At 32.9% G+C, this 26,441-nt stretch overlaps 1 protein-coding gene across 3 annotated transcripts in view; it reads right to left on the bottom strand.

Annotated features, from left to right (window-relative positions):
- csmd3b (CUB and Sushi multiple domains 3b) overlaps positions 1-26,441 on the bottom strand; it is a 581,296-nt gene that overhangs the window by 231,711 nt on the left and 323,144 nt on the right. For all 3 annotated transcript variants that reach the window (XM_088929237.1, XM_088929238.1, XM_088929240.1), the window contains exons 8-10: positions 20,545-20,632; positions 19,977-20,101; positions 7,867-7,988 (exon numbers count right to left, since the gene is read on the bottom strand). In XM_088929237.1, the coding sequence (XP_088785363.1) occupies positions 7,867-7,988; positions 19,977-20,101; positions 20,545-20,632 (335 nt within the window). The remainder of the gene's footprint in view (positions 1-7,866; positions 7,989-19,976; positions 20,102-20,544; positions 20,633-26,441) is intronic.

The raw sequence follows: 26,441 nt of genomic DNA, 5'->3' as shown, positions 1-26,441 counted from the left end.
CACTTGTGCTCGGTTGAGATCAATTAGGTCCAACATTAGTACGGGAGATCCATACTAATTACAGAAGCAGAATCGTCAAGTGGCAAAAAAAAATTAAATTGGTTGGACTTTTTTTCTACAAGCAAAAAAGGGCACTTGGGCCAATGAGGGCAACGGGGTAGGGGCTTGAGCCACTGTAGCCACCCTGCTCTGCACATCCCTTTAGGAATCTTAGCACTTTTTTCATGAACAAACTGAACACACAGCTAACAAGAAACTATCCAATGTTGTAAGATGGTTAGCCCTACTGTTCAATAAGTATAGAGTTAAGAACTCCAGGAAGTGGGGGCTTTGTCTTTGTTTAGTTTTATTATTATTATATTACTACACAGATTTCTAACATTATAAATATTTTGTATGAAATTAAAATATATGCTTGAAAGTACAGTGTTTTGTAGGACGTGTACTTTCTGTTTAGCAAATTCAGTCAGTCATCAAAAATGTATAAAATGTATAAATAAAAAGAAATTGCTGTTATGGATTCCCAGTCACAATTGAGACACCATGTTTATGATAACAGTGCTCCTAAGCAGGAGAAAGCATTTGACTGCTCTCAGCAGTTCCTGTTCCAGCATTACAGGATCTTTTATTCTCTTACTGCTCTGGAAAGTAATCTGGATTTTTACCCATTAGGATGCATCTACTGTTTTTGTCATCTTTTTCTGAAGGACTCAACCTTTACATTTAGGCTTACTAAACCAAGTAAAGTGTACAAAATAAAATGTACTTTTAAATAATTGCAGAGTAGTGTTATTACTTAAAACACTATGCTCCACTAAGTTAAAAAGCATTGAAAATGAACTATGAGCAAAATGCATTAATCAGCAATCTCTGTACTTGTATATTGTAAAATGTATATTTTGGTGGTTAATTAGACAATTCATACAGTAATTTGATTATTTTTTATATCAGTTTAAACACAATGTACATACTTTTGAATACATTTTATGTGTGACTGGTGGACAGTTTATACAAGTGCACATGACCTCTTTAAATCTTAGTATTTAAAAGATATAATCTCTGAAGTAGAACTGAACTCTGGAGAAAGTAGTATTTGAAGGTTAAACCAAACATCCACTGATATTATCTTAAAAAGAGTAAGTGCTTTCAATTTTAGAACATTCTTTGTTGCTAAATCAAATCTGGTATACTGGCAGATCACCTGATTTCACCTCATACAGAAAACACAACAATTCTTTGTATCTGCAGCTGCATCATCAAATTGTTACACACCTTAAACTAACTTTCACATTTAATTTAAATGGAAAAAGAAATTTAGAAACAGACACCATTCTAAAATTATTAATAAATTATTATTAAAAACACCATTCATAAATATTTTTAAATCTGTACTGAATCTTAAAAGGGTTCTTCTGTGACCAATCATTAAGCTGTAATAAATTAATAATTAAAGGACAGCCTGATCAAGTTTCTGCCTAATAAAGCAACACTTTGGTGGAATTGTTCAATCATATCATTCCCAGAAACAGCAGTGTATTAACTCACACATTAAATTACTCCTTAGCTAGTGTTGTGTGTCTGATGCACTAGAAAATGAGTGTAATTAATTCTATAAATATCAGGACATCTTGCTCCCTTCATAGCCCTCCAAACACAGAGTGAAAGAATATTAATAAGAAGTGTTTTCTGAGCATTCACTTAGAAAACAAAACCACCCAAATAAACATTTTAACACTAAAGAATGTAAAAGGATGATACCAGGACATTTCTTGACATGTGCCAAAATGATAAAATACAATGAACAAGATAAATTAAAATACTGATGCTTACCAGTCCTTAACTAATTTCTTAACACTGTATCTTAAGAGATAGCCATCAATGAAATACCTCTGGTCTGGAAAGAAATTACAAAGCTCTTGCATATGAACACTTGTGCATTTAAAATCAATTAGAGTGGGCTGTCCTAGTGAAAATGTGTTGGCAAATTCAATTACATCTAATTGCCTTAAATTTGCTCCCACAAAAGTTGAAGAAGAAATTAAATAAGAATAGTACTGTAAAACTTCATCATAAAAAGATAAATGAAGCAATAACACCTAATGTTTTAAGTGTCCATTATAAATTCTGCTACATTTGAGTTACATGAGCTGCATTTAAATTGTTCATCATTTTATAATTTGCTGCAATTAAAGAAATATTCCATTTGAGTTCAATATTTTAAATTACTCCATGAGAAGAAGACATTTTAAGATTGGTGTTTTTAGTTTTAAATGCATCTGGCAGGACCTTGTTAAGTAGAATAATAAAATATTTTCAATAATTAAATCTTTTTGGAGATTTTTGGCTTATTTAAGCATTTCTGTTTTTCTTCCTAACATTATCATGTCAAATTATTAATACCACTTTCATCCTATTGCATGATGTTTTTTGAAATAGCAAAATTGGAGGCTGATTTTAGGGTTTAACATCCGTTTGTTGAATTGCTGTTGAGGCCAGTGGATATGCTGTTTCTTGTTTCTAATGCACGGTGGACCTTACCAAGAGAGTGCATTGAGAAATTTTAGGTGTATACTGGAGATTGCTGGAAGCTACTCTAGCATTTCCACTACACTTTCAGATTCACTGTTATCTCATTTTGAAGTTTTGAGGTGTGATATGACTTTTTTGATGGTTCTTTTAATTGGGAAACAAGTGCTGAGGTGGGCCCAGGAATTTTGATTTAAGTGCAAAAAGTCAAACCTTTCTATTGGTTCATCTTTTTTGCCGCAAGTGTTCAGAATCTAATAAGCCCCATTAGAATTGAAGCAATATGTGGGTTTCCACTTCTCTCATATTCCTTTTCTACCCAACAAGGTGTATATGTTCAGTGGAATCCTGTAGATGTGGTTTTGAATGCACTGGAAGTGAAGACATTGACTAACGTTTGATGGATTCTAGCTTTCAGTGGTATCCAGGAGGATTGCTGGGTTGTGTTAACAGTAAGGGAAATGTCAGTGTGTGCAGTGGGATTTGAAAAAGTAAGCGAACCCCTAGTTTCATAAGCACAATTAAGAGAATAATTACAATCAGGTGCTTAAATATTTAAGTAGATCACGGGGACTGAGTTTGGAAGAACATATCCTATAAAAATATTAGAAACATTGTGAATTTGGTCTTTACTGTATTGGTATGAGGAAACAAGTCATGCCACAATCTAAGGAAATTTCTGAAGAACTCGAAGAAAAAGAGTTATTGATGCTCATCGTTCTGGAAAGGGTTATAAAACATTTCTTAGCATCTGTGGCTCCACCAATCCACTATCAGACAGATAAAAAGTTCAAGACCAAAATCACTGTACACAGAAGTGGTTGTCCTTCCTAAATCACTCCATGAACAATCCTAAAAATCCTCAAGGAAGTTACAAAGAACCACAGGACAACATCCAAGAAACTGCAGACCACTCTCTCCTTGACTAATGTGACCGTTCACTAACCTACTATCAGAAAACGGATGATCAAGAAAACTGTTCATGGAAAAATGACAAGGAGAAAACCACAGCCTTATAGAAAGCACACTGCTGTCTGAAGTTTGCTAAAGAACACATGGATGATCCACAAGGCTTCTGGAACAATGTTCTCTGGACGGATGAGTCAAAGGTAAACCTCTCTGGCCTCAATAAGAAATGTTGTTTGGCAAAAACCCAAAACTGCTTTTAGAATAGGAGCATGATGGCTTGGGGCTGCTTTGCTGCCTCAGGACCTGGACACTTCCCATCATTGATACAACCAGAAGTTTTGCTTTGTATCAAAAGAAGCTAAAGGAGAATGTCAAGCCATCTGTCCACGATCTGAAATGGAAATGAAATGGTACAAGTGGACTTACAAAAGAATGACTGCAGAATCAGAAATGTTGTAGTTTTACAGTGGCCTAGTCTGGCTAGGTCTAAATCCCATGGAAATGTTGTGGCAGAACCAGAAGCAAGCTACAGTATAATGAAACCAATTAATTAACACTACCCTAAAATGTGTTTTCCCGGGATTAATAAAAATCTATCACAAATCCTACAATTAAAAACATATCTAGTATTGGATTTCCTATAACCTAGAGATATTAATTGTAAAACTTAATTGTGTAACACTGGATCAGTAACAGTCCTAGTCAGCTTTGTTCCGCAGCACAAACAACATTTATCAATTACAAATGCTGTCTGTAATAATCATAAAGGAGTATTTTAGGTCCTTAATTGCCAGAAACAAGATACTGCAGCATGAAAAATGTGGTAGTTTACATGTACTGTAGCTATTTTTTTTTAAATAGAAGCCCTACCTCCTTAAGATTACTACTGGGGTATTACAGCTGGATCAGTTCCAATTCTAAGGAGAGGTATGAGCTTCCTAGTCCTCATGACCCCAGTGTTGTTTTTCATTCCAGCTGAGTTCTCAGTTATTTAACTATTTGACACTAGGGTCAGAGGAGCAGGATTAGAAAGTGTTAGCTTGGAGTAAGTTATATTGTTTTTGCCCTCTGACTGGGTACAGAAACCACAACAAATGATAATGTATACTGCAGTTTTATTTTGTAACAATATACAGATGATCCCAGTTGTAAGTATTCTTGCCATATGTCTCTCTGTTCTTATGCCATTACATTTTTGTGACCAGGTTGTAAAAATTCCCCCTAAACTAAGCACTGAGAAGTGAAAAACTGGCCATCCATACAGTAAGTAAAAGTCTTGCAAATTGCAAAACATCCATCCATTTTCATTGATAATGTATACTTTCTCCATCAAAAGGTTAACTGTCCACAGATCTATACACAGATGTGTATCTGTTATCACATAAAAATATTAAAAGGGAGACATAACATTACGTTTTTGCATATGTTATGATATTTTTATTAAGACACAGTGCACAGTGCTGTAATACAATATAGCAACAATAAATTCCATCAAATTAAATATATGTACTGTATTCTCATTTTGTATTACAGTGCGATGTTACAAAATGTATATACAGATCCAGCCATTCAAAACGTGACAGGTACTCTGTGCTAAAAGACGGTGGGCATGGCACAATATACTGCATGTTAATTGAAATATGATAATAGTATCCAGAAGCACCTTGTAAAAGTGCCAGGTGGAGCTAATAAAGCTTAATGTCTCATGTACAGCATTTGAGCTGTTGCCAGGAAATGCCCGTTTTTGAATCCCGGTCACTGCTGAGGGACAATCTTTTTCCAATTAAGAATTTAAGTTGTATAGTCTTTAGACTTTTCATAATTTTAAACTGTGTATTACAGCATGTTAATCATTAAACATTAAAAAGTCGGTATATTTTATAAAAGCAAGATTGCTCAGTTGGACAAAAGTACACAACCTTCCATCATGAATATTTTAATTATGCATAAATATTTTATGCATTAAAGTCTTTAAATTGGTAGCTTATATGGGTTCTGGTTTTAACGTGCTTGTTCTAACATTATTAAGCTTATATTCTGTACTTTATAAAAAGTTATAACGTTTTATCCTTTTCTAAGAATACATAATAAGAACACCACTTGCTGTTACTGTAAAAAGATAAATGGTGTAGTGATTTAACATCACTTGATAGCTATATTAATATGGAATCATGTAACTAAGCAGCTAAAGTATCACAAGTGGATGTTTTGGAAACATTATTACATTAGTTTCTTTTTTAAAAAAAACTTATATTGTCCTTGTAGTAGTAATGAGTCAAATGTTAACAAAGAAAGTGTACTACTGTAATAATTTGAGCTATATGAATATAACTATATCATTATTAATTTCTTTAGATACGTGATTCCATAGTATATTCCCTATTAATCAAATTCTAAAAAGTATGTGTTTTTTTTACTGCGATAACTAGCACAAATATTCATAGAAAAGGTTACAATATTATAACTTTTTATGAAGTATATAAACTTAATATAGTCAGAAGGAGCACGTAAAAACTTTTCCAAAATAACCACAGTACTGTATGTAACTGAATGAAAGACTTTGATGCTATATTAATATAATTTATAACCTTCAGACCTGTTATGCTCCTCTTGTTTTTATGTTCGGCTACTAAAATTTCCCTTTAGTTGTAAAATTCCTTATTAATATTCAATACTAAGCAGATTTAAACATGCACAGTAAAGAGATCAAATTAAGCAATCATTTCACTAGCAACCAATGCACCACGAGTGCCGACTGTCGGTCATTTTGGCCACCCAATCACATACCGCAGTATAACGTGCTGAACTGTGGATAATTTTGCGCCGTACAGGGTTTTACCGTGCATTTTGAATGGTTACATCTGTATATGCATAAATGCATATATACAGTACAACCTCTGTTATTCATCTTGTTATTCTTTGCAACATGTAATGAATGTAGTGATCTTTGTTCATTTTGTTCCCTTGATCACTTATTTTTAAACAACATATTGATTTGTTGTTTAAAAATGGACTTTTTTGAGGTTAATTCTAAGCAGTAACATTTTCAAATAAATGTGAAAATAAAACTCAAAGCAGCAGACCACTGAAATGAAAATGTTTCTTTAGACTATGCAGAGGCCCTTGTACTGTTACTGCACTAAATAACTTTTAGAGGAAATCTTATCTTATTTGGCTGAATGAATATCTTTTCATATTGCACACATTAAGATTGAACACATCTTTACAAAGAATGCACAGCAAAATTTTATGTTCCTCAAAAAGTCGATAAAAAGAAGAGTTTTACATTAAAAATTAATGTACATTTGAAAGACGGAAGCTGCACATCTCACCTTGTCTTATATTCTGGTGAATAGGCATTGAAATGCTTTATCAAGGATGCCAACTAAATTCAAGGCTGTACATAAACAAAACAAATTCCATCTATGCTGGATGAGCTGTCAAAATCTTAAAATGCAAGGAAAAGGCAACAACGATGGTTTCTATGTGATGCACAAATATTTCCTAGTTACTATCCTCTGTATGGATCATTTCTAATTTGTTTTCAGGCTAGATTTAGAAATATTCTTAATGGTATATTACTTTTATTAGTAAAACATGCATGTACTTTGAAAATAATAATTCTTAAAGAGCATTAATTAGTTTTGAATTTGGATACTTAGAAACTAGATATTTCTTTACAAAATATGAGTATATAATCAATTTAAAATTTAATTTAAAATCATTCAGGAATCATTTACTGCAAAAAGTGTAACTGATTACAATATCAACAAGTGTTATTGTGTGAACAAAGCTTTCCATGGTCTTAAAAGGTAACCTACACTGGGTTGGTTAGAAAGGGACCTTGAAAAAGATATAGAGCTTAGCATCATCAGCATATAAATTAAACCTAGCACCAGGTCCATGCAATACATAACTCAAAGATGGCCCTGTTTATATAGTGAGAAATGAAAGGTGCCATGGTAGGGCAAAAGGTTAGGCCTTTGGGGCCTCCCAATGTCATTACCAAAGATAAACTGTAATAGTAAATTCCTAATGGCAGTTTTAGATGTGAGTGAAAGGTACCCAGAGAAGAAACTTGGGAGTTCAGAAGAGCTAAGGACCTAAACATGCCGGGAATGCATAACAGATTGTCATTCAGTTGGAGTGCACAGGAGGTGAACTAAAAAAAATATAGATATAATCCACATTCACATTTGACAAAAATACAGATTAGTTCAAAGAGCAAAAGTCAATCTTTTACTGTACATCTGACAAACAAACCTTACTGTATTTCTTGGATCAGATACGCAAATTCAGATTCTACTGAAATTCAGAATCTCAGGCATAGTTTACGAAAAACAATAAAACAATAAAAACTAGAAACATATTGTAGATCCAATATCCAATACAGTAATATCGTATTGCGGACAAATACAGAAATTCACTTACTTTATTGAGGTTGCTAGCTGTAATTATCCAGACACATTGAGAATTGCTTTCATACTGGATTGGAAAATTAGGTGATGTAAATGTACCAGCAGGTCCTTGAAGATTTGATCCACATGTTTTTACTAAAAGAAAACAAAAATATAAATACTGTAAATGTTATTCAAATGCTAGACATTTCAAAGGTTAATTATTCACATACCAATCCATCCATACCACACAAATTATATTTTGTATATTTTATGTATCTATCAGATGTGTACAATGAATTGCAGGGAAACATTGAAACGGCCAAAATATGTGGAAAGAGAGCATTGAAAAAGAAATACAATAACTTTAATGGGATCTTTAAATGCATATGATTTATTCAACACCAAAGTTATGCCATTCCCATTCTTTCTGCTACAGTATATATATTCTCTAGATCAGTGATTAATTTGTTTATAAATATTATGCTTGAGCAAGCTTAAACAATTTACAATAGGATCCTTTATTTTGTGATACAGGAAAATACCTGTTTAAACCAAATTGGAACTATATTACCCATATGTTTGTCTTTTAAAGGATGACAATCACTGCAGCTTTCTATCCGTAAATACAATTCCCAAATTAATCTTATTTATTGACTATTTAAATAGCAGATCCTCATGCTTAGAAAAATCGATTTATCTATTTATGTAACACAAAATCTTGTTTTTCATCTTCCATTTCATTGAAAAATTGCCCTTTGAAAGCGGATGCTCCTTATTGTGTACTCTACCCTGAAGCAACGTCTGGCAATATTTAAATAATATAAGATTACTGCAAATGACCTTAGACAATCTGAGCTGATGTTAATCAAAGATTGAAGATGTCAATGACTAACAGTCAAAAATAATCCTTGGATGCATCACTAAATGTCATCCAGACAAGTTAATTTGAGGCCAGACTCTAATCAATGAGGTCTGGTTTTTCATCTTAATGGACAAACACACAAGATCACGGCTTGGGATCACAGAGGTAGACAATTACGCATATTCCAAATGGAATGTTTGTTGTTCTGCTGGGTTTTCTAAAATGATAAACAGTTCTTTTAAAATCACATAAAAGAAAATATCAGTAAATGATGAAGGAAGAACCTGGAGCTCTAGGATGACATTTCCAATTAAAACAAATATATTAGAATGAAAAAAATTATTTTTGCCAGGGGAAATGAGAGTGTACTTTTTTACTTATAATTTGTGTGATGTCAATAGTAATTTATGAAAAATCAAACAAATATGGTAATCCTCAAGAAATATATGAAATTCTTTGTCTTCGGACATGTGGATATTGCACTGTTCAGAAAATAATATTACAACAGATTCAAGATTCAAATTTCAAGATATTATTTTTCCACACTGCATCCACCAGAATCACAAACATAAAATAATAAAACCTTTTATAAGTAGTTCACAAATCTTTTGGAATGAAATATTTTCCCACACATTTTCCCTCAAAACATATTTATTTGGATACAGATTTGACGTCAATTCCTTTACACGTTACCACAAGAAAAAAACAGATACAGTATCTTATTGTAGGATATAGTGGGGGAAAGAGAAGAATGATTAAGTTTGTCATGCAAAACTTCTTAACAGGAAAACAGGCCACAATAAAATTAGTCATCCATGCTGTTTTAGGGGAGGAAGAAACATGAAAAAGAAAACCACCATTGAGAATGTTCTTTCAAGACAAGTAGTTTAAAAAACAGCATCAGGACAAAAACTGAAACCAGTGGGTGGGGGAAATGTGTTCTTTGGTTCTGCTTTTGAAAACAAAAAACAAATAAATAAAACAAATAAAAATAGGTTCAAGAAAACATCTGTAATAATAAAGACAAATACCGATGTATTGTTCTAAAATAAATATTACACAGTACATATGCATATTTTATATACTATACCTGGGATCTGTAAAAGTTTGTAAAAATAGGTCTAGTCTAATTGTTATCCATCAGCAGCATATGAACAAGCCTTTAAAACCAATAAGGCACAGTTCATTTAATACAGTATGTGCCAATCATTTTAGGACGGAATAAAATCTAAGAAAAAATAAATTTGACTTCAGCAGCTGCTGATGTCAAATTATATCTTCCTGATTTACTTGATTGTAATGATCTCCTTTGAATCTGCTTATGATAATCAACGTCTCTAAAAATTATAGTTACACTTAAAATCACTGTCACTTTCCATGTTGGGCTGAAGATGTCAGGAAGGAACTGCAGTTTTGGGTTTATTGTTTTTGATCTTGAGTGAATAGAAATCTATTAATGTTAACAAATTTACTTTCTGTGTATTAACATGGACTCTAATTTGCACACACTCTCCCCAGTCAAAAAAACAGTACGATCAGCTGTTCATAATTTGCAGGAAGAGTACTAACTTTGTAGCAAATGCCATTCACTCCTGCATATGCTTACAGTATAAGCCACAGCAGATAAACGGAATTTCAGTGTTTATTATCTACCATGTTGTATTTTTTAGTGCCTGTTGATTTAAATCTTAATAAGTAAAACATCAAAACAGTCAAAATAACTGAAGTTATTTAACATTAAACAACATGTTTTCATTATGATCAACAGGGTAATGCACCTTATTTTAAACCCAGAGTATTAGTGTGGCAATAATTAGGAGAAAAACTACCCTCTGTCATGTAATGTTTGACAAGTACTCTCCACTTAAACGTCAATGTCAAATTATTTAATGCTGATTAAACACTGCTACAGAAGATTGATTTTGATTAAAGTATGACTTTGTTAACTTGTTAAAGTGAAATGTTCCAATCTAAAGTATAAAAAACAGCCAAATAATACCTGCTATAATAATAATTCAAGATTGTACAGACCAAAATGATAACTGACACCAATAACAATGACATAATGTATGCTGTATACAGTATGTAAATTTTAAGTAGACTATGGTACAATAGTTAGAGTTTTAGTCTATCTATTGATATATCCTCTAGTTTGACCTCACAGGTCACTTACAAAACATTATAAGGATGATTCTTGTCTTGTTATAATACCCAGCAGATTGAATATTGTATCTGATCACTATAGTTAATACTCTATTATATTTCATCAGTCTACCATGATTCTGAATTTAAATTTTCATACCTCCAAGCAATAATAATTCCTACAAAAGAACACAATTTAACAGTTAAATAGAAATTTATGATTAACATACCCTTGGGCTGTCCTGAAAATACAGATCTAGGCAATTTTCTGCATGAATTCAAGTGGCATCTTTAGTTAATTAGTTTGTGCAGCCTTTGCTGCAAGAACAAACAACCACTCCTATTACACAGTCTTTTTGATTTAATACAATACAAAAGGTCAGGCTGCTATGGAGAGAAAGAAACAGAACCTCAGAAGCTAGTTGAGAAACTGACAGCTTTCCAGCTGGGATTCATCATACAGTCACTGTCAAAGGTACAGCTAGACTAATCTCATCAATGAAACCATCACACACCGTCATCGCTGCAGTACAACAGTGCAAAAAGACATAGAAAATATTTTAAATACATCTTGCCACTTGCTGTTGAGAAAAGGTGGCCAGAGGGCCATCTTTCAGAGATTCAAATGGCTGTCTTTAGAGTCAGCGGGGACCTGTAATTCATTTGGTATAAAGTTTCCAGCAGAGATGCATAAACAGCCTTTGCAAGGCAAATTACATGTTTACATCTTCACAAGAATAATTCTGCAGTCCTGCACACTGAGTGTTCAGATCTGTTCCACAGGGTTCAAACGTAGCAAAATGAGCATTTTTTAAAAGGGACCAGTATTTACTCATTGGACCTTAATGAAAATCTCTGTGTTTTATCTGATACAGATGCATTAAAGGTAATATTGTTTTAATTGTTAACTGACAGAAAACAGGTACTTAAAATTATGGGTCATGGTAAATGACCAAGATCCTTATGAAGACAGTTACAGCACAGGAATAGAGGTGTTTAAATGGTTAGTATTTTATTTTTGTTAATTTACTTATTTTTTCTGAAATCTCAGGCAAACCAATAATATTTAATATTTAACTTCTCCTTTGAGCTTGATTCTTAATACTTTCTACAATTAAGATTAATGCCAAATAAACATACTGTGCCTTAAGAGCTCACTGTGATATCCTGTATTATGAACTGATTGGTTAACAATTCTGTGATGTTCTGACAGCTCAGTTACTTGCTACTAAATATCCATGCTTGTAGGTTTACCCCATAGTCTCTTAAAAATAATTTCTAGAATTATGAGACAAAGAGGTAAGGATAATAACTGACTTTCAGACATTTTCCACAATATCCATTATTTTTTTTCTTATAAAAGGCTTGTTTTACAACCTAAAGTAATAGGACTCTAAGGTAATAATTTATTTACAAGAAATGTACACGAGATTAACCTTTAAAACCTCGGTAAAAGACGAACATTAATAATAGAAAAAAATAACCAAATGAATCCTAATGTACTGTATTCCATTGGTAGATGAAAAAGAAAAATAATCATTGCAAATGTTGTCATGCCATACTTGTTTGCACATCAGTCTTTTTTACTATGATACTGAATTTTCAACAACATGTTGGTGTGACTAACCTTTAGATTAGAGTGTGCTTCTACTAATTAACTCCATAGGTCACACAACATGTAATGCTTTAATTTATGAGGCAGACTAAGAATGACCCATCAGTTTAAGTTTTGGGAAAGAATGGGCAGTTATGCTGTCCTTCAAATGCTGAAATTTTGCCCAGCTTGTCTTAAAGGTTGGTCTTCTACATTTACTTCAATGAATACAGTATACACCTAACACTGGAAGATTCATATTGTATGTCCTACAGATCCCTGGTCAGGCTGTAGCTAAATGTGGCCAATTATCCTCAGTTATGCGGCAGATTTTTTTCCCGAGAAAGAATGGATAGGAACATCTTTTGGATTATAAACAGGCTGTGGAAAAAATTCTATCTAAACTTTGAAGTTTGAATTGTTTTTTTATTTAGAATTTAGAAAGTTACCAGTAATTTACTGGAAAACATTTATAGCAAAGTGAAATGTGAACTATTTCCAAAAAAAAATAGAATTAAATCATTTATATTTTCTTAAAGTAATATTACATTATATTTTCAATTTCAAATTGAAAAATAAGACCTGCATATTAAGTTATAACAAATTACAATGCCAATAAACTGTCATGACCTGGGACCTTGGAGATTCTTCTAGAATGCGGCATATTGCTTTCTACCCAGCTGCTATTCATGGTTTCTGAAAGGAATAAATACATATTTACATAACAAAACTTTTAGTCTACCTTGCAGTTTCCAAAATAGATTATTTAAGAATGGCCAAAGCTAGGATTGCTTGGTAAGTTATCATTATCTTTATCCACTCTCTGAATGAGTGGCCTGAAAAAAAGATAAGAAATTACTTCAAAATACTGACATAATTAGCCAAGGCACTGATAAAACAAGGGTACATTTACTGCTTGCTTTTTAATTGCTTTTCTTGACATTGAGCTTAACCTCTACAAGAAACAAGGGGCTTTAAGTGAGAAACTATACCATTCAAGGGAACCTTTATTCACTGTATAGATCTATAATGTAACCTACAAATGAATGCTAGAGCACAACAAAGAATGATCAATTACATCATTAACCCTGGACCACAGTTTTGTTTTTCTATTCCTCTTTCTAGCAGTCCAATAGGAACTGTGAATCCCAAAGGTTTACCACCTCATTGTTAGCCTTAATTACTAAAATTTGCCTTACTTAACAGTACTTAAAAACTACACTTTATCACATTCTTTGTAACTTTTGGTAAACAAATCTATAGTTATATCATTCTGCTTCACTTGAACGTTAAAGAGGAGTTAGAATTGTAGTACAAGTATGGTAGACTTATGAAAAAGAAAATTCCTACTCCTCATGGACTCCTCAACTTGAGAGTGAGAGTGAGAAGAAAACTATTCACAGAAAACCCACAGGGAGAACATAAAATTATCCACAGAAGATACGCAAATCTGAAATTAAAACCAGGACCATAGAGCGGTAATAAATATATAACCACATGTTAAAATGATACAGGTGCAAACTGATGGGTAATTTGCACTCAGAAGTACTTTGTAAATGTCAAACATCATACCAACTCTGGAGAAGAATTTCAAAAAAGCAAACATAAAATTGCAAAAACTGCATTATAAAACAAAACAAACTACTGACATAACTCACAAGTAATCCTCAATAAATGATTAGATAGGCAGACAGAATATTGTATTTACAAGAATCCTTAATTTAGAGTACAGTACCTGTTTCTTGTCTAGTTGGCTTTGAAGCTCTAATTATCAGTCATTATCATTCCTTTTCTAATGTTTTTTAATAAGAAAAGTGTTTACTATTTACTGTATGCATTCTAGCTTAAATAAAATGTATTACATATCTTTGCATACTTGCAGCTCTTTTACTGTATTGCATTTTCATTAAGTAATCACAAAAATATGAAAGCTTTTGAAGACATTATGCATGTAAATAAAACATAAAATGCAACTTATAACATATCTTATTTTTTTCTGCACCTTATATACAGTATACTGTTATGCTAAACAAGGGTACTGGGCATTGTTCCCACTATATCCACTAGATGTTTGTTGAGATAACCTTCTGCCTATCGTTATGTGACCAGTCCAACACTAGAGACTGGTTATTGTAAAAAAAGGAAGTGAAGGCTGTCAGAGAGAGAGCTCCAAAAACTGTATGCCCTCTATGTGAGTGAGAGAGATACAACTGGAGAAGAGCAAGCAACTGGGCAACTGAGTAAAGAAACTGGGATTAGGAATTTGACTTAATCTTTTGTTTTTGTTCATTGTGTAAACCAGTACATAACTTAGCTCAATTTGATTGAGTGGAAAGCAAGAAGGGTTGAGTTTACTTTTTCTCTTTGGGTTTTTCTGCAATGTGACAAAGTCCCCAAACAAAGATCTCATGCAATTGATTCATCCAATGAGATGTCACAGCGTCCCACGCCTGAATATATCAATATTTAATCAAATAGTCAATTATATGTTAAGTGTCGATATTTATAGTTCTTGGGAGCTTCAAAGCAAGAACGGAATTGAAATGTTTACTTAGTTCTGAAACACAATGATCAAAGGAATCCTTTAGGTTTCCCATTCATTTTGTAGCATCCAGCTTTATAGAGGGACAGATTTAACTCTAGGTTGTATTCTGTTTGGTACAGAAGGCAGGTTTATTTCTATTTTGGGGCTGATTAGGCATTATATAGGATTCACATTCTTCTAGTTACTCAGGACTTAGTCCTTTGAAACACCTTGTTTGTAAAGAGTTTAACTTGTATATTGCATGTTTATGGTACTCTATTGTATGTGTTGTTGAGTTTGTGTTGTGTCATTTTTAATACATATTTGTTAAACCCAGTGTGCCAGAGAACAAAGAACTCAAGTGTCTCTAATTACACCACCTGCTCAGGAATATTAGCAAAATACTTTGTTGGACATAACTAATTATTTTAATTATGGATTAACCTGTCTAATAGTCTTTCTGATATTCACTATTTTCAGAAACCCCCATTTGTAACTATATAGTATACAGTATATAGGTTTCATATGAACTGCATTGGATGTTCTTTTTGTGTTCTCTGTCAAGAATGTCTTTGATAGACTGACCTTATCAGATGTACACCAAATTAATTGTTTTGCTATAAACATGAACAAAAATATTTATGCAATTAGAGAAGGACACCATTGTTTGCTATTTTGACTGGTTTAATAAGAGTTTCAGAAAAAAGTCCAGATGAATGCTTGCCATACTCATGCCATCTGTCGATTTGTCATCTAGCCATATGGCCCTGTATTTACTGATAATAACTTTTTAAATATGCATAATCTGGTGTCTCATATCATGGTCCAGAACTATATTTGTCATCTGTATGCAAGGGTGACATAACGAGTTAAGTCTGGTCATCCTCTTTAATCAGACTGTCTTCAAATGCACAACTACATTAATAAAGCACAAATACAGCATTCAACTGACCTTTCAGTTTAAAGCTTGGCAATTAACATTTGTTTTTTAAGACGTTCATGACACATTTATATCTATGGTTTAGGTATATGGCAACTGTGGTGCCTATAACAATTTGAATAGAAATAAGCATAAACTTTTTTAAACTGGAAAAAAAAATAAGTGTAAGAAAAGAAGAATCCCTTGCATTTATATACTGTAGCACTTTTTATTCCAAATCCTTTTACATCTAATATATTCTTTCTTTTTTCACATAATAAACTAAACTTAATGCTATGACAAATAAACAAAAGATCACTGTTTAATGTTTTCTAATGAGAGGTGACTATTTGGTCCATCTAGCTTGTTTGTGTGTTAGTAGATTAATCTAAAAAACTTATCCAGACTTATCCACTTTATCTTTGAGCTCAGTAGTTTGTTATAGACATTCACAACCCCTTTTTTATAAAAAAAATGTGCTTTATTCTCTTACTTTTAAATGCAATTGTTCAAGAGATGGATAAGGAGCACATACTGTACAATAACCTGCAAACTGTGCACTGTTGAGCTAGAAATCAGTTTTACAATAACTCTTAAAATTCCTATAGCAAACTTAGCATTGACCGATGGAGTGACATGCCTCTCACCGACAAAACCTGTCAAGGTTTCTCCAAGTCAAAGGCATTACTATTACATGGCTAAGGATATCTCTGTTGAACTCAATCCGATATCAACAGGTCTCAGCCAAGTGTGCTGATACCTGGGGAATTCATACAGATGCTACACAGATTCAAATGGATCATATATATATACACATGTCAGCTCAACTTGTATTTATACCATTTGCCTTGAATGATTAATTTAAATAAAATACTTATTGTTTGAAATATAATTGCAACTAAAATGAAACACAATAACAATGACAGGAATTATTTAGCAACAATGTTGAACACATTTGTACTTTACATTTACATTTTTCTCATTGCATGTGTTTGCAAAGTTTATGACTACTGAGATCAGTGTAATTATAGTATATAAAGGCTTATGAAACTAATTTGTCTAGGAGGCTGCCTTAAACACCAAACTTTTCTCACCCCATCATGAGTCGGATACTAATGCATATTATGGAAAACAAACACAGAAAAATTGTTTAAAATCTTAAAGTGTAAAAAATAGAAAAAGGAAACTACATGAAATGCAGCCATATGGTTCTAAAACAATTCTATTAGTTAATGTGTTTATTTACTTAATGGGATTTGACCAATTCAAATTACAACTAGTTCAACTAGTTCAAAATTCCCATTTTATTATTTTTCTTGGCAGGAAATTGTGCCAAATGTTGTAAGAATTTTACCAAACGTTACCAAACTGTTTCTTGAAGGATCCCATTGAGTTTCAAGCACATGTCCTGGGTTCTAAGGAAAGACTAAAAATAGGAGATACAGTACCTTTTTATACAGATCATTTTAGAAATCATATTGCAAACCAAATTGAGATATCTTGAAATCATTTTAAGATATCTTATCTCTAAATGATCATTTGACTTTGACAAAATAAGATTCCCAAAGCTATCAAAAAGGCACTGTTTCTCCTTTTTGGAGTCTTAAAGGGCCCTAAACTTAATATCTACTTGTGTCCAGGTTCTTTTGAGATTTTTATGTTTCTCACTTTGAACACCTGAATCCTTGTCTTGTAAAGATTCAATTTAAATAGTTTGTTGAATTACAGTATGACATTCCTTTCAAGGCAGGAATAAGCCTGCTTACTGTCCTTTGTTGTTCCTCAAACACAGCAAAGAACTTTTTGTCCTTCGCCAAAATTGAACACACTATTCCAGGCAAAGTCTAACGATAATATTAATATTTCCACACTAGCTGAAAAAGTGAATTCTCTACAAGACCTCGTTCTTATATATTGATATATTGCTTCTTTCAATTCATCTGATATTTGGTTTGCATATTCTTCCTTCCTGTATATATTATCCACATTACATTTCATTTAAACTGGTAGGTGCCTGCACAGACATGAATTTTGTCTAAGTGTTTGAGGATAGCCTGGAAAGAAAAAAAAACTAAAAAAACAGATCCCTAGGACATTGGCTAAGTCATAACAATAAAGTGTGTTGTTCAGAAGCAAATGAAAACATCTATTAAAACACAATTATTTGCTTTTATGTACTCATGTTGCAGTCAAAAATAAAATAACCATGGGAATGTTATCTGGCAAAGAGGCCAGACAGAATAAATTTAAAACTCTTTGATAGAAAGTTTGTAACTTAAGTTATCAAAACTTCTACAATACTACAGTATGTGAACATGTAAACAGCCATCACAATAATATCTGTTATGTTCTCATTTGATAACATTGAAAAAGAGGGCTCATTTAATGGTTACTTTGCAAAACAGCTGAGTATTTTAATGTACAGAATTTTGATCAATACCTATTCTGGATGTTCCTAAGCCAAAGGTGAAAGAAAAGAAAATAATATGGAGATGACTACATAAATATTGAAAGTGACAAAAGCTGCAAACCTAATTCAATCGTGAAATTACAAGATCACTGTTGGAAGAGTTGCTTTTCCATAAATGGATGCACTCAATTTATAAAATCACTTTTCCCTGTTGGATAATGGACACTGAAGTAGGTACCATCTTATGAAAAGGGTGGCAGAGAAGATGTCCCCATGTACTGTAGTACTACTAAAGTGAAGTGTAGGTTGAGTGCAGTCTGATGTATCCTCTGCATGTTCAAAAAATATTAAATGAAAGTACAAAAAAATTATAAGTATTGCCTAAAGCCTTTTTCTTTTTTTACATGGCTGGTATGCATTATTTAGTCGTCAATGCATATCAATCAAAAGTATAAATAAATTCAATTTTGTACATCTAAATGAAAATCATGTAAAATCTAAATATAGCTTGAGAACCTACCAGGAAAATGGTTTAAATCCATTGCAGTAAAATACAAGTGTACAATAAAAAGAAAAGTACTAGTCTTTGAAATCGAAATCATGACTATCAATCTATTTTGCAAGCAATATTCACAGAAATAAATCACAAAGTTATTAACACTTATGTCCATGTATATAACGTAGAGTATAGCTTTTTTGCAAGATAGTATAGTACATCTTCTTTAAATGAGTTTCAGTTTAGCAGAGATAAATTAGGAATTAATGAGGAAGGAACACTGGTCTTACTCTTCATAGAACAGGTAACTTAGCACAGCTAACCAACCTAATGATACAGTACGTCTTAAGAAGTAAGAGGAAAACAAAGACTGGAAAAAAACAAGCAAACCAGAAGAGAGCATGCAAAACTCCACATGTTAATGGTGCCTAAGCCCAAAGTCGGATTAAAGTTACATTTGCAGCTATTTAAAAGACATATAAACAATGAGGAATTTGAGCACTTCTCTTATTTAAGAAACAAATCCATCAAAAAAGAAAGAAAATTGGTAAATATAACTCACAAAACCGTATGTTAATGCACAATAAAACTAAGAAAATATATTGTTAATGCCACTAGAGTACACAGATTTTGTAGTGGACAACAGTACCATGGCAGGAAAATTATCTGTCTTCACTGCAGAAAACACTAAAACTTGAGTATCAAGTTCTGGGAGTCAACATACAGTATGTGCCAGGTGCAGCAAAGGCAAAGAGCATGTGTCCAAGAAAGATTAAATCTGAAGCACTTACTGTATAAGGGATACTTTGGCTAGCTGAAACCTGGAACTTTTTTTTCCTGTCACATTATATCTCCAATATAGTGATAATGTCGCAGAATACTGGCTTTGGAAGCACTTAAGGCATTTTAAGATTCATTTTATTCTATGCAGTCCAACTTCCTTTTTTTTCCTTGTAAGAAGATAAAGCTATCCAACATTTAACCGCTTTTTCCAATAAAGTGTCACAGGTGAGCCAAAACCTATCCCATCAAGCAATGAGCACAAGGCTGGATACGCGCTGGGTGGAACTCCAGTCCATCACAGGGTGAAGAATCCCATTTAATCAGTTTCAACTTCGCAAGGGGGTGGTCTATTCCATGTACGTTTAAAAGGTATATCAATCAACAAAAGCTTCACTGGCTTTCAGGGCTTACCTTTGCATACAGGTCTGTGGTCACTCCAGGCTGCAAACACTTCTGCAACTCGTTGACAGGTGATGGTTTTTGACCCTTGCAGCACATGGTCTTCATCACAAGTAAACTGAGCAGTAGCACCAATGCTTAAATTGTAAACAGACAAAAATATATAAATAAAACAATTCATATTTTAAATGTTGAATGCAATAGCAGCACCGACATTATATGGATAATCCTTTCCTACTTTTCAATATAGCATGAAAGTTACACAGCTTTCGCTTCACAATTCCTAAGGATAATTTTAAAAGTTCACATTAAGAAAAAAGAGACATTGGTTGAAAATATGAACACAATAACCCCCTACCACCACTAGCGATACAGAATATTGCAAATTCAGCTTGAATGTTTTGAGTGACAAAATGGATGCCATTTTACACCACAGCAAAAACCTTTTACCACCATTGTGTAAAACATCTGTTGTTACCTTGTCTGCTGCATCAGTATTGATATGACGAACAATATTCAAACTTTCAAAGATTTTAATGTTGGTAAAATACAAAGCACTTTTCTATGTAGACTTGATTACCTAAAGTCTGAGCCTATCCTTTTGCCATTCTCCGGCTCTCCAGGGTCTGGACAAGAATTGGAAGCCTGTTTAATTCCTCCTTCATTCACTATAAAAAAAGAAGAACATATGTTAAATAACATATATAATCTTTACCACACTCTTAACGTCAGGGGATTGTTACAGCTATCTGTAATCTCTAACACTGTATAACTGTCTTTAATCTTATTGTTTTAATACATTAAGACCTTTAAAAGCTCTCAAAATATCAAACATATCTGTAACTTTATATTGTTATTCTACTGCAATATAACATTGTACTTAAAAGTGGTCACGATAAATGGTGCTTTTTGTAGCTCAAAATAGATCATTTGAAATCACAAAACATTAACAATTTTCATCAAAATTATTGTATTATAATTATAATTATTGTACAGTTATAACTAGAACACTATACAAAATGTACGGATTTAATGTCATACTAATATTTTTAGTTCAATAATAAATCAGGAATGTAAAATAACTGAATTTTGCATTTCAAAATAAGTCTTATATCAGTCTAGTTAATGTACAGTATTATAGGTAAGATATATATTTTGTGCCATTATAACTATCTGGGTGATTTGACCTGAAAGTTCATGACAGATTATCTCAGTAAAACATCTCTTCAGAGAATAGAAAAAAAAAACTGCTGCAGGCATGAATTGAAAAAGTTGACATAAAGATTATTAATTCTGAGCACTTTCCATCTGAAGTAGAGAATGGTTTGTCAGTTTTTATTTTCCCTCTGAATGAACTAATTTAAGTTCTGCACATTAGTATTCTCCACCATGGTGTTAGTGGGAGGTTCATAAAGTGCTAATTAAAATGAAGTTCTGACCATGCTTAATTTATAAATTTAGGTTTGGAGGATGCATTGATTAAATTAACAACCATTTAAGAACATGTATATCTACAGTATATATCGGAGTACTGGAGGAGACAAAGTGACACAAATAAGAGTATCTGTCTTTTTCAGCTCAGGATTACTTTACTTCTGCAATAAAGATGCATTTTTACAAAAACCAAAAAACAGGGGTTTTCCAATTCATTTTGGAACATGGCATTAGTACTGTGATTCTGGGCTGCTAGTACAATTCCTGTGATACTCTACTGAATCTAGTATGAGTGTTATTTGGCCCAATTCCTTTAAGAAGAAAATGCAAAGCTTGGTAACTGTAAAATAGAATTACTTTTAATGATGTCATACTGCCTTAATATATATGAGGACAGCACCTGCTTTTCTTAAGAATTAGATGTTTTACATGATACATGTAAAATGAAATTGTGATATAAGTCCACAGCCAGTGATGATGATAAAATAACATTTATAGACAAATAACTGAATTAGTATACAGATAAATTAATATTTCACACACCGTATGTAGTTAGACGTCAATATATACTAAGAGGTGGCAGACATATACTGTACAGTATGTGAAAAAGCATTTGAAAAGAAAATTAAATATAGTATAAATGTTGATACTGTACCAATGTTTCCCAAAAATGTAAGGACTAAAATTTATTTTTTAATAATTGGACATTTATTTTTCAACATGTATATCAAACCTGTTTATTTTGTATTTTTACGTTAATTGTTGACCAGTATCAAATGAATGTTACTCAGAACATAGGTTTGTAATATATGCTAACATATTTTAACAATTCAGTATTCATTTGGTATATTATACATTTATTAAAAGTAGAAGATAATGTTTTACTAAGATTAACTCTTTGGACAGTTGAACTTATATGACATTCAGCTGTTCAAAATACCAGAATGTATTTTTCACTAGTAACCTTGACATTTGGCCAACAGAATTCAGATTTTGTACAACACAGAAGATTAATGAATAGCCAATTTTCACCTCATTAAAAGGGACATGCATTTAAAAAAACGTGAATTAACTCCCTGCATCTCCGCAGAAAATATTTGCCTCCCTCTCTGGTAAGACTAATGGGGAAAGGATTATTTCTGTCAGTTTAATTCCAATAATTCTATAGCCATTTAAGTGTCAATTATTATGAATGAATCACTTGAGTTTTTTAGAGAAAGTCAATCATTATAATAGAGGTTCACTAATACATGCATAAGAACATTCGTCCGTCCTTTCGGATGAGACGTAAAACCAAGGTCCTGACTCTCTGTGGTCATTAAAAATCCCAGGGCGTTTCTCAAAAAGAGTAGGGGTGTAACCCCGGTTTCCTGGCCAAATTTCCCCCTGGCCCTTACTAATCATGGCCTCCTTATAATCCCCATCTATGAATTGGCTTTATTACTGTGTTCTCCTCCTCACTGATAGTTGATGTGTGGTGAGCGCTCTGGTGCACTATGGCTGCCTTCGCATCATCCAGGTGGATGCTGCACAATGGTGGTGGTGGAGGGGAGTCCCCATTGCCTGTAAAAGCACTCTGAGTGGAGTGTCCATAAAAGCGCTATATACTGTAAGTGTAAGCAATTATTATTATTAACATAAGAAAAGTTAAAATGAGCATGTGCATAAAACCATGTACATAAAACTGAATCCAGGTGATATTTCAGTGACCAATTAGTTGTGAAAATATTTATAAGGTTTATACTTTAATTAAAAAAAAAAGTTTTACAAAAATTAACAACACCAAATGACACAGTCCTAGTGGTAGATATGCATATTTAATATTGTTTATTTTTGTAGTGACAGAGAAAAATGGCTAAAAATTGACACTACTTCAATATTTATGACTGTGTCAGTAATGTATAATAAACCACATTCTTGCTAATAACATTTCTTTCCCTATCAAGAAGAGAATAATTACCTCCTGGAAAGGCTTCTTGCTATTTCAACTGAAAACACACATTTTTCTGTTGAAAATAGGTATGGTTCATTGCCGGATATATTATTTAGCTGTAGACAGGGGGGTGGTAATGCATTTTTTTGCCAATAGATGCTTTACACTCCTATTAAAATATATCAACATTTGCCATTTATTTATTTTTTATTAAAAGCATGATTATAAACACTTCATCTTACTGCACATTTCCTTGAACTGTACTGGTAACTCTGCTCTTATATGAAAAGAGAATTAATTCCTGAGTTGCCAATCCCGTAAAACCAATTGCACAATGTGCCCATACATCCTGGAGCCTGCAGGTTCAAATTTCATCTGAATCTTAAGATGTCTGGAAGTATAGCTGATTGTTTTAGACTGCAAAAATAACTCTTGTAATTGGCTTTGCCTTTGTGGGACACAGCAGAATTAAGATACCTGTAGCTTGTATTTTATTTTTTGGGGACGATTGTGTTCTATGTAAGATTATTGTTGTGAGTACTGCATAATGGAGAAACATATTAAACAGCAAATATAATTTTATAAAAAGTATTCATGTTCAAGGCTTATGTTTTTATAAAGCTGTATTCCAACATAAATGTAACACAAGTTTACCACAGAGCATTAAACATTTAACATTTTCCATTCCTTGAAAATAAAACAAGGACATGTTAGTGCTTACTTCAGTCAGATATAACGACAAGAATCAAGAGGATCTTTGTAATAAATATAAAACACAATAGAATGTCCGATTTAGGTTGTAGCACCGTAAAGAAGCAGAAGTACAGTATAGTAAAGAATAGTAAAAGTAGTAAGAAGTGGTAAATAGAAGTAGTATTAGAAGAAATTTTTAGAGTAATTTAGAATTGCAGAACCCGTTATTTAGAAGCCATAAGAAATTAATACTAATAATTCATTTTTTAAGTCAGAAGTATAGTTCTCCTTTTTGAGCTGCACACTTAAATTGGATTTTAAATGATAGATGTGTACTGGGTGTGTAAATTTTACATATGTCTTAAAAATGTATAAATTATTATCATTAGTAGTAGTAACATGGAGTATTGTTTGAACTTAAATTCGATCAGAGACATTTGAAGGTCACATTAATGATAGTTATATCAATATTTCAGGCAAGCGCTTTAAAAAAAGCTTTAAAAGATGATGATAGAACCTTCCTTTGATCCAATAGTCAAAATATGTCTCTGATATGTCATAATATACAGTTGTGAGAAAAAGTTTGTGAACCCTTTGGAATTATCTGGATTTCTGCATGAATGGTTCCTAAAATGTGATCTGATATTCATCTACAGTAAGTCATAATAATAAATAAAGACAGTGTTATCTAACAAACAACACGCATAACATTTTACATTGTCATATCTTTATTGAACAAATGGTTTAAGCAATCAAGGTCATTGATGGAACAAGTATGTGAACCTCTAGGATAATGACATCTTAAAAAGAGGGTAATTGGAGTCAGGTGTTCCAATACACTCAGGTGTGGGTTTGAAATGCCCTGCCATATAAAAAAAAATCACACAACTTTGGCCACCTGCTCTTCACAACAGAATTCTGAAGTGCCATATGGCCCAATTAAAAAAGATTATAGAGGAGGAGCTCATAAGACTGGAAAGGGTTACAAAAGGATTTCTAAAGACTTGGGCCTTCATCAATCCACAGTCAAGCAGATAGTGACTGTCCTACATATATCAATGCAAGGGCATGCCGTACGATCCTCAAACAGGTGACAAAGAACCCTAGGACAGCTAAGGATCTTCAGGCATCTCTTGGACTTGATAACTTGACTTGTTTGTATTAATAAGTCTACCATAAGAAAAACACTGAACAAGATTGATGTTCATGGACGGCTACCATGTAGGAAACCACGGCTCTCCAAAAACACACTGCCCCTCAAGTTTCAGACCACCTGGATGTTCCACAGCACTACTGGAATAATGTTCTGTGAATGTTTGGAGAAAACAAAACACTGACATACAGAACCAACACCAAAATCTCATCCCAACTGTGAAGCATGGTGGAGGGACTACAATGTTGATGGGTTGCTTTGCTGTCTCTGGGCCTGGATGGCTTGCAATCATTGAGGGACCAATGAATTCCAAGTTGTATCAGGAAATTCTAAATGATCAAAAACTCAAAAGAAGTTGGGTCATGCAACATGACAATGATCCAAAACACAGAAATAAGTCCTGACCTCAATCCCAATGAAATTCTGTGGCATGATCTAAAACAGGCCATTCAAGCAAGACATCACCAAAACATACATGAACTGAAACAGTTTTGTATAGAGGAATGGGCAAATACTGTATACCTCCTAATCACTGCACAGGTCTGATCAGCAGCTACAAAAGCGTTTGGTTGAGGTTATTGCCAATAAAGGAGGTTCCACTATTTACTAAATATAAGGGTTCACATACTTTTTCCATCGATGACCTTGATTGTTTAAACCATTTGTTCAATAAAGATATGGCAATATAAAATGTTGTGTGTGTTGTTTGTTAAATAAGACTGTCTTTATTTGTTATTATAACTTAGATGAGGATCATATCACATTCTAGGATCCATTCATGTAGAAATCCATATAATTCCTATGGGTTCACAAACTTTCTCACAACTGTATCTTTCATAATTAGGTTGCTGTTCCCATCCTTTATTTAATCTAACCTTGGCCCCCAGATGATATGCCAATGTGTGTCAGAGTGGCTTCACTGGTTTTGAATACTAAAGGAGCTCTAGGAAAGGCGTTTACATAAGAACAAGCATGAAATAGGAAACAGCCTTTTTGGCACCTTCAAGTCTTTAGTAACATTTTTATGAAATATACTACAAGTAATTTGTTTAGCTGACATAAAAATGGGATAGAACTTTCTATATTGTAGTGTTGCTATAAACTACTATTAGAACCTTAGGTTTTGTTTGGGAAGAGCTTCTTGGAAATAATGTTGTACTTTATTTAAATCTTAATTGACTCAATGTAAATCGAGCTAGAATTTTCACACACACCACTGCCTACCTTGCCCACAAAAGCACAAAGAAATCCTACAACGATAATC

This window comes from Atractosteus spatula, chromosome 12 (assembly GCF_055471065.1).
Source record: "Atractosteus spatula isolate fAtrSpa1 chromosome 12, fAtrSpa1.hap1, whole genome shotgun sequence".
Classification (NCBI taxonomy): domain Eukaryota; kingdom Metazoa; phylum Chordata; class Actinopteri; order Semionotiformes; family Lepisosteidae; genus Atractosteus; species Atractosteus spatula.
The sequence above is the reverse complement of the archived record's forward strand: the minus strand, read 5'-3'. Positions and strand labels throughout refer to the sequence as shown.